Source organism: Sinohyriopsis cumingii, chromosome 18, assembly GCF_028554795.1.
Source record: "Sinohyriopsis cumingii isolate HCF-2022 chromosome 18, ASM2855479v2, whole genome shotgun sequence".
Taxonomy (NCBI): Eukaryota; Metazoa; Mollusca; class Bivalvia; order Unionida; family Unionidae; genus Sinohyriopsis; species Sinohyriopsis cumingii.
In genome coordinates, this window is record NC_142978.1 from 21,495,988 (window position 1) to 21,510,271 (window position 14,284).

Consider the following 14,284-nt stretch of genomic DNA (forward strand, 5'->3'; position numbering starts at 1 on the left):
ACGCCGGCAGGAGGAAAGGAATTGGCGGAGTAAACACAGATGAGTAGAAACCAAGTACAGGGGAAAGCCATATCACACTATAATCACGTGATGAAATAGGTTGTTACATGGTCGAGAGGAAGAAGATTGGTTGAGAAATTAATATCGTTTAATTTGTATCAAATTGTTATTCTTTGAATTTCACCTTTGTGTTCTTAATAATTTAATTGTCGGTATTGCTGACTGGGGGCTCGGAGCTTTACCTCTCTCTATCACTAATTTCACTTCCTACAAAACGAGCCAGGGCGGGAATTCCATAGTAATTCAAATAAATATTGGGAGCACCCCTCCCCAACGCATAACATTGGGTCACATAGAACTTGTACATTGAGCCATACCGAAGACTTATACAAATGGTACTAAACAGCTGCCTCGTTAGGCGCTCAGCAATAAAGAGATTAGTGTTAAGATTAGTCGGCATGGTGTCAGGGTAATGTGACTGGGCGGGGCGTCACGCTACATGTCTGCGGCATGATGCCCCAGTGCTAGACATCACTATAAACTACCACACTGCAGCTACCGTAGCGATAGGACTGAAATGTAAAGCTACGTTAAAAATCCAACTCACACAGACACACGCACGCATGCACACTGTGGATTATGTGTGCAGTGAAACAAAAATGTCACTGACACGTATCAATAATCCATGGAGTGGCAAGAAGAAGTGGATGTTATTTAAAGCTTTGAGAAATTGAACATAAACTGTTTTTCTGAAGAAGAAAAAAGAAATATTTCAAACAGTCCTGAAAACGTGAGATAATTAGATCCTATTACAAACTGCAGAGCCTGTATTGGCCATACACATCGTTTTATGAGAAACAAGATGACACAATTGGACATGTATGTTGGGACCTTTCCGGTGGCCTGAGTGGTTCAGCGTCCGCCTCGGATGCGGAAGTCGCGGTTAGAGGTTAGTGTTAGGACTGGTCGGCCTGGTGTCAGGATAATGTGACGGTGTGGGAAATGATGCTACATGCCTGGGGCATGATGCCCTAGTGCTTGACATCACTATAAACTGCCACACTACACACATCGTAGCGAAATGTCTGAAAAAAGTGTTAAAGCTACATTAACAATTCTAATCGCATACACACACACACACGTCTGTTATTAACATTCATAGTGGGAGTAATGTCAGTGACAAACATTATAGCAATTCCTCAGGTTGAAAAGTTGGGAATATTTTACTAATCTTAAGTTCGTATATCATTTTCTACACGATGTACGTGTATGTGCTAGCTGCCTATGTTCAAATGATATTTTGCACCACAACTATTTCAAATATACCATAAAATCTTCGCTACTCCCAAAATATGACTATCGGGATGCAAGGTTACACGACGGCCACCATACTCTACTATCTTCCGGGCCCTCTCACATAAGCCGGAGATGTTAATGGTATGCTTTCCTCGGGGTTTATTAAACAGTAACCAGTCTACAGGCTTTTTTTCTAACAAAGCACACGCACCGTCCCATTTTGCTAACTGAAATATTCTTGCTGAATTGAAAAAATGCTACACGGTAATGTTGGTTACTTTCTCTACAGTGGATATCCCTTTTATCATTAATTTTCGATGTGGTTGACCTTAATTTTGGCATTATAATACTGTTCAACATTTTCGTCTATTGATGCACTCAATGCCTTTATGACTTGCCTATATTTGCGATTACATCGACCATCAGTGGCATAAAATCATCTGATTCGGTTCTTCTTTCTAAAGCACCACATGTCTTTGCTAAGATTACATTCAAGCACAAAACAAACTGACTAAACCATTGTCTTTAAATGTTGCACACACACACACACACACACACCAATATGTAACGCGAATGTGCGAGGTGGCAAGAAAGATCCACCAATTAATATATAATTAAAATGAGAAATAAATTTGATACACCATAATCCCATTGTAGAATAACACGAGGATATACACATGAATTCATGCAAAGCACTTTTTCTGACCATCTGACCATGTTACGCTAAACCTAGTTAATAATTACGATTACTGACAACTGAAACCTCAAACAGATTGGAACGATCTTCGTACAAAGCATATTTCTCATTCATCTTACCGAGTCAATTCTTAATTGTCGTATAATTAACAATTTTCTTCTTTTGAACCACTCTGTTTGCAGTGCCTTCTCACACACAAGCGGACACACATCCTACAGCTGTGAATGTTTCTCATAGTTGCAAGCAAAATCAACATACGTACCTTTTATGAAGAAAATACTGCGTATGTACTATATACAATATCAAGTTGTCTACTCAAGCTTCGTAAATGCGTTTCTGCAAAATGGTTTGTACCTGCACATTCCACTGACAATTTGCTTTGCTGTTTTTAAAGTAAATAATGTTTCATTTTCCAAATTACTACGTTCTATACGCTATATTTGGCTATACCAGACCCACCAACAATATGAAACCGGTTCGCATTTCCAGTAACACCTTATTTTTATGATGGTAGAACTGCTTTTTTGCACAGTTTACAGGGGAATGTTTTTGTTATTTTTAAAATTCGACTTGATGTTTCGTATGAACATACATGGAGAGGATAGAAAGTAAAATTGATATAAGTTTTTAAAAAAGATCGAAATAAGATTATAGCGTAGCAAGTTTAACGTACCCACAACTGATGTGAAAAATTCAGGTGCTGAACTTCCGGCTGCCATAAAAGTTGCCCCGGCAACGTCCTCTTTTAAATGGAGATCTGCAGTTACAAGGGAAAAAAGTGGGAACTGGCGTGCGATACCTCGAAATCACTCCTTCTTTTAACGCATAACTCTCCTGCATTTTGCCTTCGGAATAAAGCTTTTTGCCAGATATTGGAAGGCAGTTAAATAGGAAAAAAATAAAACCTGAATGGAACTTTTCATGTCCCTTTTACTGAATTCCGCATCCTTGAAAAATGGGGGTGGAAAAAGACAGAGCTTCTCTTCTCAGTAACTCAACAGCGACTTTTCAAAAGTAAAGACATTTGTGATTGGATGATCTAAGATCAACTTCAAACATTACTCTGGGCCAGAAGAGAACGACCTTTGCTGTGTTGAAGTGTCAAGGCTCTAGATTTAATCTTTAGAACTGAAAATGGGCTTTGGGATAGAGGAATTAATTTACTTACAAAATTTTGACTAACAGCATACGTTGTGCTCCTGTGAGATTTGTTCTTTGCGTTTCTAAATACTGTAGCATGCACCCAATCAACATATGCCAATTTTATACAAATGGGCGATAATCTTTAGAATAAGCAAATTAGCGTCTAAGTAAGCTGTCGTTTGCTTGGTAGGTCGGTTGGTTGGTTGTTTTAGAGGTTGTTTTTTGGTCGGTAGGTTGGTTGGTTGGTTGGTAGATAAATGATGCAGTGAGTGCATACATGTCTATATTATACTAGTGAAGTGGAACTCAAGTGCCTTTACAAGAATTCAACGAGATAACCGTCATGATGATGGTATGGATGGGTGTCGACATCGCGAGCCTTGGATTAGGAGTCTGATACTCTACCGCAGTATGGGAGTAATCGTGCACGAAAATAAATGATGTCACGGCGCCCATGAAGTGCCATTACATGGGTGGGCACAAACACAGAATTTATAACAGCTGTGATAAAGAGTCCTCGTGAAATTTATAATTATTGAATAAGTTACACAATTTTTAATAGGACGCTTGGATCAACATTTTCGTCAACGAAACGTTATCATAATTCATTATTTTCGAGAAATAACAGTAATTATATTTGTAGCCAACAATGCTTTGTCGTGTTCCTGCCCACTACTTACACATACCAATGACCAGTCACGTGATTAAATAATGTGGCTCTCGATTACTGTTATTAGGACACTGTACAGCTGCATGAAATTTTTCCCAACTAATAAAGATGAACAAAAGAATATTAAATGAATTCACCAGGGAATCTTACAAATATCCTATTGTGAAATATTTCTTTTTAATGTGTTTTTCTGATAATAAATGTTTGTACCAATAAAATGAAATTTGACCAATGGTAGCAAAATGTTTGAATGACTTATATTATGATAACTTTTGCAAAGATATCCAGTGATTAATTATTCAGTTTTACCTTCACAAATCCTCTCCAATGACGACACAAAATAGTCATCGCAAATTATGGCCAGGGCGGCAAATAGATAAAGAGCAATAAGTATGTGCAGAAATACGCCGCCATCTTTTGTATCCTGTAACGTGAAGAAGTTGGGCGGGAATTCATCCACCGTGTGATGCGTACACTTCTTTTCCGTTTTATTACCATCTAAAAATTCAGAAAAAAAACGTACCTAGCCTTACGGAATGCCTGGTGACTAATAATGCAAAAGACACGGTACAAATGAAAATGAAATAGTTACATTTTTACTTGTCAATATGCGTTGTTATATGATGTGATAATGCCTATTAATAATGCATTAAAAAAAAACTAGACTGTCCTGTCTTAACTTGTTTAAAGAGGACTTTTTAATATGATCTATATAAAACAAATATTTCTCAGTGATTCAATGAGTATTTTCGGCATCAGATATAGTTGCAAGGCTTTTAAATCTTGGCTCTAATATTTTAAATCTTCTTAGTCATGTCACTAATTTAATTGGTGAGAAATAGAATTTTGTATCATACCGCTTACACACACACACACACACGAACATACACACGTTACATTAAGGCACAATGAAACTCAACGAATTCAGTCAAACGATATAAAGTTGAAACAGAAACAGAGAAGTCGATAATTAAATATTTTCCTTATCGTGCTAATAGAAAGTAGTTAAAGTGCTAAGGCGGCATGTTAAAACAAATACAAATGGTATAGAGAATTTTTTTCAATATTGATCATGACACTGAAGTCACGAGGGGATACGTTATTATTTTAACACTGTGAGCTAGATATTTCATGGATTTTTACAGTATTGATCTTACTATGCCAAAGGGTACCAATATTTGCTATTATCATGACAAATGGTCCTGTGTGTAAGACTAATATCCCAGACACAATTCGTTTCATACATAACAGTACTACTTATCGTTTGTAACAAAACTATATTGCAACCTCGATGCTCGGGAAGTGCTTTGAAAAGAAACAAATAAATGACTTGTGAAAAAAATATTCCACAGAGCAGTTAGTTGGAGTAGAACCAATATTGTCAGTGTGCGACATCTAATTAGTGTTTTAACCGACGACCCAGGGTACCAGGATGTAGTTTACAGTAACTATTTAAAACTGATATTATATTGTTTTTATTAAGCGGCATTTGGAAAAAAGAGCGGGTGGGGGTGAAGACATCATAAGTTTTTACCAATCAGTCAGATATCTTTATTATTTGTTCTCTAATTAAAATTCCTTGTAGTCTGTATACTTGGTCTATGGATATGAGAGAGAGAGAGAGAGAGAGAGAGAGAGAGAGAGAGAGAGAGAATTAAAAAATCGTACCATCACGAAGCCCTCCAACATCTCGCTTCAGTCTGATTTGTTGTTCTGAAACCATGGAATCGTCATTCTTCTGGAGAATGTCACGTGAACGGAAATGGAGTCCAAAAGTTACAATCGTGATGTAAGCGAAAGCGACTAGAATCAATTGAAGCGTTCGAATTTTAACTCTTCTGTCTTTCCTTTTCCTCAAAGCGGCATTCATTTTGTACTGATGCTACCTTAGATTACTTATCAGGATATCAAAAACTATCTAAATACAAATGAAACAATTTCTTGTTACTTTAATGACAATTCCCGTTTGCCACCCGTCTGTCGCTAAGGTTATAATAAGGTACATAATTTTGATATGATTGTAGTACATATATAAATCACATGCTCAATCGTGATAGTCGTTATCTTTTTCTCCGAGAAGATAAAGAAATAAAATCCATCAATGTATATGTACACATTACGATCTATTCTCGTATCATGTATGACCCGAATAATTATTAACCTATTGCACAGTTTTCCTTTTTGTATCAATAAACTTTATAAAAAATTGTGTCCTAATTACTATAAATATCTACTGTTTTAAACCAATGTAAATCCGACATACTAGAAAACAGAAAAACTAGTTATAGCATTGTGTTATTCACCAGCTCGTCATGTCGAAGACATAGGGTATCTTCTGAGTATCGTTTATAAAGGTAGAATTTTTTTAATGTTAACCCTGCGGAATATGCCTGTACGGATATACATTTCTTTGGAATCAGAAAATTCATATTACACTCTCCGAACGTGTCCCAACATAACATTTTAGGTTGAACTGAATACCATTATATTGCGCAATGACACTATAATGTTTACTCACTACCTGAGTATCTTTCCAGTCCTTCTGGGTTTCCAAAATGCACTGTACAAATTTCTGTACGATGACAGAGGGTCGCGTTAAAATTGCGTCAGCGATGTAGATGTAGTCGAATTGTGTTTGTCTTGTGGTGTTTGAACTGCCTTTTGGTGACATAACCACATACATGTATCGGATGACACTATCTTATGACTGCATATATAATTACACCATGGAAATCACGTGATTATCTTTCTTCACAGTTCAGTTGATATGAATCAAGAATTTTTTTATTTTATTTTTCAATGGAATTTTTATTATTGTAATAAACCAGTTTGCCCTTGACCATACATACAATATTAAATTGATTGCATTGATAGCGGGCAGGTATAACTTATAAATCTATATTACATATTTAAATCTTGACGGGTAGTGCATTTGTTGTTGTTTTGGGCTTAACCCAATTTCTCAGCGCAATATAGGCTGCATAAGGCAGTTAGTATAACTGGTGGAAGACAAACCTGGACAAACCCCGGTAAGAACCACCGACCCACGGGAAGATACTGGCAGCTTTCTTACATAGCCACATTGGCTGAGCCAAGGACTCGCACCCACGCAGACGGAGATGACAGAAAAGGCGAGCGTTTTAGCCCACTCGGCTACGCGGAGCCCATCACGGGTAGCGCACACAAAATATTAGTATTCAATCTGCAACATAAACAATGAAAATACAAAGCATAGTTCAGCTGTAAAACACACAGCATAGCAATAATCTCAGACAGGGAGAAAGTGTAAAATGAACCTACTAATATTTTGGTAAATATTATTGCATGATATTAGTACGGTTGTCATTTTAGAATATATAGATCCTAAATGACGTCATTAGCAGCCATATTTGTGGCATGCTGGCAAATTTACCATTGAGTTTATGTGGTATTCGGAAGTTCAAATAAATTCATTGGATCCAGGCCCGGCCTTAGGGCAAAGCGAACGAGGCAACCGCCTTGGGCCCCGTGCTTTCAGGAAATCAACTATGCAATGCAATTTGTTTGCTTGGGGTCCCGCGCTCATCGCTTGCCGCCTTGGGCCCTCGTGCTGCCTTGGGACCGTCACATCATGGGCCGGGCCTGATTGAATCTCAAGATACTGTTATAAAACATACATACATAAACTGAACGCAAATCAGACTTCAGTTAATATCTATATTTATAATTTATAAACTGATTTTGCTTCAGCGTGCCTTGCTCATAATGGCCAATTTTAGTGGTCAAAGATAGAGGAATCAGCCAGGCTGCCCATCGTCCAGGTAAAATGTACAGAAGGTTGTGTGCTAGGGACCTTATCGGGAAGCGTTCATATTTGTTATTTTATGTAATGTATCAGTCAAGGCAGGTAAATGATGTCACGCATTAGTGCTATATTAAATAGCTTATAAAATAAAGATTACTAACTTCTTAACATGCATTAGAACTAGATAATAAATTCACACATACTAACATGTTAGGTAACCTCCAGTACTACACAAGTATATGCGTCTTCCTAAGTTCCAAATACATAGGACACTAGAAGAGACGGTGGTGTGTATGTGATCTGGATTTTTCAAGCAGCTTTAACAATTTTTTCAGTCATATCGCTACAACGTCTGCAGTGTGGCAGTTTATAGTGATGTCTAGCACTGGGGCATCATGCCGCAGACATGCAGTGACGCAGTGCCGAGCGCCTAGCGAGACAACTGCTAGTACCATTTTTACATGTCTTTGGAGTGACTCGGCTGGGGTTCGAACCCACGATCTCCCGCATCCGAGGCGGACGTTCTAACCTCTAGGCCAACGGAGTGGTGGTATTTATCTTCTAGACTTGAACAAAATGAACATATTCTATTTTCTCTGGGCCTTATTCTATCTACCAGATTCAATTTCAATTCTGCTGAATGATGTTCTAGATTGAGTTAATACAATTCTGTATTTTAGGAACAGAATGTCATCTAAATATGATTGAAAGCAATAGTTACCAAATGTTCTGTAGAATAAACTTATGATTAATTCGCCAAACTAGCATTATAATTTTGAGATAGTTATAAGACATCCTCTGTTTTACAATAGGTAGAAAATAAACTGAACCACCAGCACCTTGAGAAAACAAAGATTCATAGAAATATAGACAAGACATTAGAAGTCTGACCAGAATAATTGAGTTTCGTTTTCCTGATGAAGCAGTGTTATCATTTAACGTCATATTGGACGTAATCTTTGAATATTATCTTTAATACAGCTGCTTAATTTTAGCCGATGTTCAGTTATCGTATAGTATATTGTGGTAATGCGCGTTCTTCTGCCAACCTCGTCGTTTAGTGTGCATTGTCTAACGCAAAGTAAGTTTCTAATGAACGCAATTATGAAGAAGTAAACGCAAGAACGCTTTCTTGCTGCCTATGAAAGTTAATGCTTGACACATCGGAAAGCAACTGAAGTCTAGACAAGATCTGTATCTAAACAGTGTTTTCTTCCAGTATTCTATGAACTACCTGGTCCATTCTCGACGAATACATTTTCTTTTCGGTATAGGCACTCCTAAAAGTACGTTACGAAAGAAGTGAAACACGTTTAATTTCCTGACAACGCTTCAAAATAAAAAAACTAAAATCAGATTTTCTTTTCTTTTATACCTGCCTTATTTTTCTTCATAAGATACAGTTTGATATGTTTTGTTTTGTTTTGCTATGCTGTTGTTGAAATGCACGTGATTTTTACACGTGGTCCGATAAATCATTCTCTACATTTTTGCTCTTGTCCGAGAAAGGTAGGGACAGCCAATCCAAATAATATATCGTTAAAAAGAAAATTAAACTACTTGATTAACAGCTTTTTAGGTTTGCCATTTGGTCGGTCACGAGATGGTGCAAATGTTCGCGTAATTTTTCTAGACTGAATCTCTGTTTCATATGACTCTTATACGGCCGTTCCGGTGGCCTAGTGGTTAGAGCGTCCGCCTCTGATGCGGAAGGTCGCGGATTCGAACCATGGTCGAGTAATACCAAAGACTTTTCACAATGGTACTAACAGGACTAGTGGTTAGAGCGTCCGCCTCTGATGCGGGAGATCGCGGATTCGAACCCTGGCCGAGTAATACCAAAGACTTTTCACAATGGTACTAACAGCTGCTTCGCTAGGCACTCTGCATTAAGAGGTTAGTGTTGGGACTGGTCAGCCTGGTGTCAGGATATTGTGACTGCATGGGACATGATGCTACATGTCTGTTGCATGATGCCCCAGTTTTAGACATCACTATCAACTGCCCCACTGCAGACATCGTAGTGATATGACTAAAGAATTGTAAAAGCTACGTTAAAAATCTAAATCACACACAGACACACACATACGTATGTAATGTAAGGCGAGTATAATTCTTGTTGACATAGAAATGTAAAGTATTCACGTGAACACTGCATGGATTGGCTCAGAAAGAAGGTAGTCTGCTCAACGTTTGTGCTTACCACGCGCTACGCATCGTTTCTATCACGTGTATATAAAAACCCTCACATCCATAAACTATGGCCGGGTACACAAACAGCTCTGTTGTTTGTGACCGTGTGAAATCTTCTGTGTTCATTTAGTTTACAACCAAACTATCTTCTTTACAAGTTCTTGGATTCGTCCGTGTCATTATCCCACTCTCATCCGTGCCATTAGCACACTCTCATAAGATATTTTAATAATGTAATCGCTAAGGCGGTAACGGCCTTAGCAAACGCAGGGCTCGATTTGGATCATTTTGGTGGAGCCCCCTGGATTTACGCTGGGGCCCCTTGTGAGTACGGCATTAAGAAATAAACTTTTAAACAAGTTTTATATCATATTGACTGAAAGTTTTCTTCTATCGCTATAAAATTACATTCTATCTATTGACCTATTTCTTTTTTAAAAAATTACTAACGCGCGGGGTCCCTAAAAGAGCGGGGCTCGATTGGTCCAAATCGGTCAGTCGGCATCAGGCTGGCCCTGCTCTAAGGTAAATACTGATTTAAACAGAATCACAAACGTAATAAACGAAATGAGAATAAACGAACTGTTCCCATAACATCCATATCTATGTTTCAAGTCTTGTCGATTACCTTGGGTGCGTAAGTTGCACTACGTGGGTCTCGGTGCAATGACCTTATCGATCATTCGGGTATTTTCGGGTACTTTCGGGGCATGCTTTGATTTGACAGAGGTGGAAGCTTTTGCCAGCATCAGTGATGCAAAAGAAAGTCTAAGATATAAATTCAGCCCTAAATTTGAATTGAATCTGTTTTTTTTATATCCACTTTAAAATATTTAACATCCCAATACCAGTCGTTTGATTAAAAATTGTCGATTTCGTACCAATAACATTTGAACTGGAAGAGCGAAGAAAATAACAAGCATTCAACCCCTTCAACTACTGCCCTGTTCAATGAATATGAAAAAGAACAATACTGGATTAAGTGACACCAGGATTGGGAATTTCTGCATATAAGATGTGATTTGGGGTAATTCTTATTGGTCGACAAATCCATAACTGTGGGAAGAAATTAATAGTAGTAATAACAACTTTATTTTCTGACCTTTATACAATTGTTTCAGAATCAACCAATCTTGAATATAATTCTCAAACAATAAAACGTTAAAACTATAAATGAAGCGTTTATGTACAAATAAAACTCTAACTACAGTGTCTGTCCTGTCGGGTTGCTCTCGTAGCAAATATACTGGCCGCAATGCCTTATCTTTCGCTGAAAAACTGCGTTAAACTCCACTGAACCAACCAAACTAAAAGAAAACTTTAAAGACGTATAATAATTTTGTCTGCTCTTACACGTTTTTTTTTTTTAATACACACAGTTAAACGCATAGGTAATAGTTGTTAACAGAGGGGCCCCGGAAACAGTATTTGGAATTCACTTCACCGTCTTCAGTAACAAAACAGAATTTTCCTAAAGTCGTTTCATGTATTTGTTTTACCACAGTTAAATCTTATAGAAAAGATTTCAAAATGTAAGACAGAAATACATTTATGCATGGTTGAATACAGCTGAAGAAGCACCTGTGTTAATTATTTTTTAAAACCTGTCCATATATATATGCTAATATTTGCATCCATATGTGTAAGTAATTATTTGTGTGTTTATAACATCGTACAACACCACCTACACGGTTACACTTGGAGAGATCTAGAGGTAAGGAATCATTCTGGTTTCACTGAAGATGCTATAGTCTTAAAATCTGGATCATGTTCAACTGTTAGGGGCAAAGATAGGGTCTCAGTGTAGCGGAATTATTTTGGACACTCTAAGTTCTTCATACATTTTCATTTTATAACTTTCATGGTTATATTATTGCTTAAGTTTTTGAAACATGTTGGGTTCGTTTATTTCTTGTACTTAGTTTAAGACCGTAGCGTCGTAATAGTATACAATTCTTGTTAATTTCCAATACCAAATTGTCCCAAGGTAATTTTAAGTCCAACCGATTCGATCGTCCACTGCCGCATCTGAGTCATGGTATATGTTAAATGAATACATTAGATTACGTTACGCATATATATTTTCCTTGACCTATCTAAATACAATAAATTTAAATTTAAATTATGATGTTTGTATAGTGAGCAATATTCTGTATCGGTCAAATTATGGTAATATGTCAAAGTCTAGAGTAAAAGTTGTTTTGCTTTACTCTAAATGCTGAGTAATGTTATATGGTGCAATCACTAGATATATCACTGTAATAGCAGATTTCATTTAATAACAGTCCGTCAGTCAGTCAGTCATAATGAGATGTTAGTTGTAAAACCAGACTACATGGTATTAACACTCAGGATCATTTCAACATAATTTAAGGGTATTTCCTTCCAATTTTGTGACGAAAATATTTCACTGAATCAGTTATAGAATATGAAGACTATGGTATGGTTCTCTGCGTGCATTTTGGGTACAGTACACAATGAGGAATAAGGCATTGATACCGTGCCGGAAGTCAACTCAGACGACCTTCTCCGTTCTTTATTAATGTGTAGCATTTGATAATGCAAAAATGAGACTAATAATAATAATAATAATAATAAAAGAAAACAGTCGATGATGAAAAAGAGAATGACAATAGTTATGATATGATCATGGTTGTGGAAAGTGTTGAGAATACACACAAGATACTAAAGAAATAAATAAAAAAAAGGGATTTGTGGGGAGGTGTCGGTTACGATAATAAAAGATCGAATAAAAATGCAACATTTTGAGCAGTGAGTTGGTGAGAGAGATCAATGATCGATTAAAAAATACAACATAATGCAACATATTTACTCAAATGCCAGCATAACCTTTTGGGGCTGAATAATTTAGATAAGTGAAAGAGCGCTCAAGATTTAATTCGGAATAATGCTACATTCATATTATTTCACATCTATCTCACGTAAAAACAAATTGAACAATCAGAAGTTACCATTACACACAGCATGCATTCAGGTCAAATCAGAGAGACAGACAGACAGAGAGACAGACAGACAGACAGACAGAGAGCTTTTAGAGCTCAAGGAAGAATGATAAATCAGTGACGATAACTAAAGTGAAAATTTGGAAGTATATCTTTTCGTGGTTTTTTGGTAAATAAACTCACTTTTGGAGGGAGGCTTTCATTTACATAGACAGGCCATTGCTAACCCTTTGAGTTCTTAAATGCGTTTTTTTTTTTTGTTGTTGTTGTAGTAACCAAGAGCTACACGAAAATTGGCACCCCAGGTGATATTACAGCTAATTTCCGCTGTGCTCGTTGTTCAGCGTCTTTAGTAGCTTTGTTATATGCCATCAAAAAGTCTCTAAACACGTTTGAACATGTTTGTACAAAATATTTGTACAAAAAAATGCCGTACTTTAAATGTTCTTAACGTGCTTGCTTTCATTTCTCCCTCACTCTCATTCCCGCAATTCCTCTACAAAATTGCTCGCACTCTCATTCCCGGAAGGAAAGCCACTTCAACAAAAGTGATAACTTCTTGTCACTTAGTAAGAATATGTATAAATAAATTCTTATGCTCTTACACTACTCGTTTTTCTCTTTACGAATGAAAACATGGAACTTTAGATATTTATATTTTATTGCAGAATTCTGAAGTAGTCTATTTGTAGAATTCAGTTCGGGAGTAAATATTTGAAATGCAAACTTGATAGAACCGGAGAAGAACTTCTGTAATGTTAAACTGTGCGTTATTCAACCACCATGACGTTAGTTTGGAATTCAAATTTCCAAGGTAAATCAATTCTTTATTTTGTGTATAATACTTAAAAAATAAATAAATAAATTAATTAAATAATTAAATAAATAATTAAAACATAAATAGTTACAATTTTAATATCAAGATTAAAAAGTAATAAAGTCTGCATTTTGATCCATTGTACCCAAGTCAAAACATAACAATTCACGAGCTCACAAGAATGGTTCTACGTTATTTTTGTGATATCGGTAATATACAATAAATAATAATAGATGAGTTTATAAGAGCAGGTAAACTCTTCCGTTTTACGTTGAATTCTTGAAGATGATATCATATTGAAAGACAACTTACACCAGACTTATCTTGTCATGTAAACTAATGTCATGAAAGTGTTTACCTTCAGGTAGGTGACATCGCAAAGGTGTAATAGGAGTTGGCTGCCACCTTTTGGCAATTAATAATAAATGACAATAATCCAAAAATGAGTTTAGGGACAGGTGCAACCATTTATAAGTATCAAAACTTGTATTAATATAATCCTATACAATTAGGTAATGGGACTGCGAAGCAGAGGCAGCAGTGACTCATTGGTCAGTACGCCGAACTAGCGACCTGTATAGTGACTCATTGGTCACTGCGCACTCGGGACCAGTACGATGCGGATTTTAATCCTGAAAAGTCCAAAATGTGTCAGCCATCGCGGTTTGTCCATTCGCAAGGCACATTTATGATAAGAAACTCTATACTTGTCCGGATCAGT

At 36.8% G+C, this 14,284-nt stretch overlaps 2 protein-coding genes across 5 annotated transcripts in view; one reads left to right on the top strand and one right to left on the bottom strand.

The window, feature by feature from the left end:
* Window positions 1-6,511, bottom strand: part of LOC149776197 (sodium/potassium/calcium exchanger 5-like) — a 58,404-nt gene extending 51,893 nt beyond the window's left edge. The window contains exons 1-4 of one of the 3 annotated variants that reach the window (XM_089942522.1): window positions 6,328-6,511; window positions 5,475-5,544; window positions 4,116-4,304; window positions 2,667-2,750 (exon numbers count right to left, since the gene is read on the bottom strand). In XM_089942522.1, coding sequence (XP_089798648.1) covers window positions 2,667-2,750; window positions 4,116-4,304; window positions 5,475-5,544; window positions 6,328-6,489 — 505 coding nt within the window. In that variant the 5' untranslated portion in view covers window positions 6,490-6,511. Of the gene's footprint in view, window positions 1-2,666; window positions 2,751-4,115; window positions 4,305-5,474; window positions 5,725-6,324 lie in introns of all 3 variants that reach the window. The other 2 variants (XM_089942521.1, XM_089942523.1) reach the window with 2 other exon arrangements.
* Window positions 6,512-13,402: 6,891 nt separating this feature from the next.
* The window catches only part of LOC149776198 (integrin alpha-4-like), a 67,530-nt gene continuing 66,648 nt past the window's right edge, over window positions 13,403-14,284 (top strand). For both annotated transcript variants that reach the window (XM_089942525.1, XM_089942526.1), the window contains exon 1: window positions 13,403-13,560. The gene's annotated coding sequence lies outside the window, so the exon portion shown is untranslated. The remainder of the gene's footprint in view (window positions 13,561-14,284) is intronic.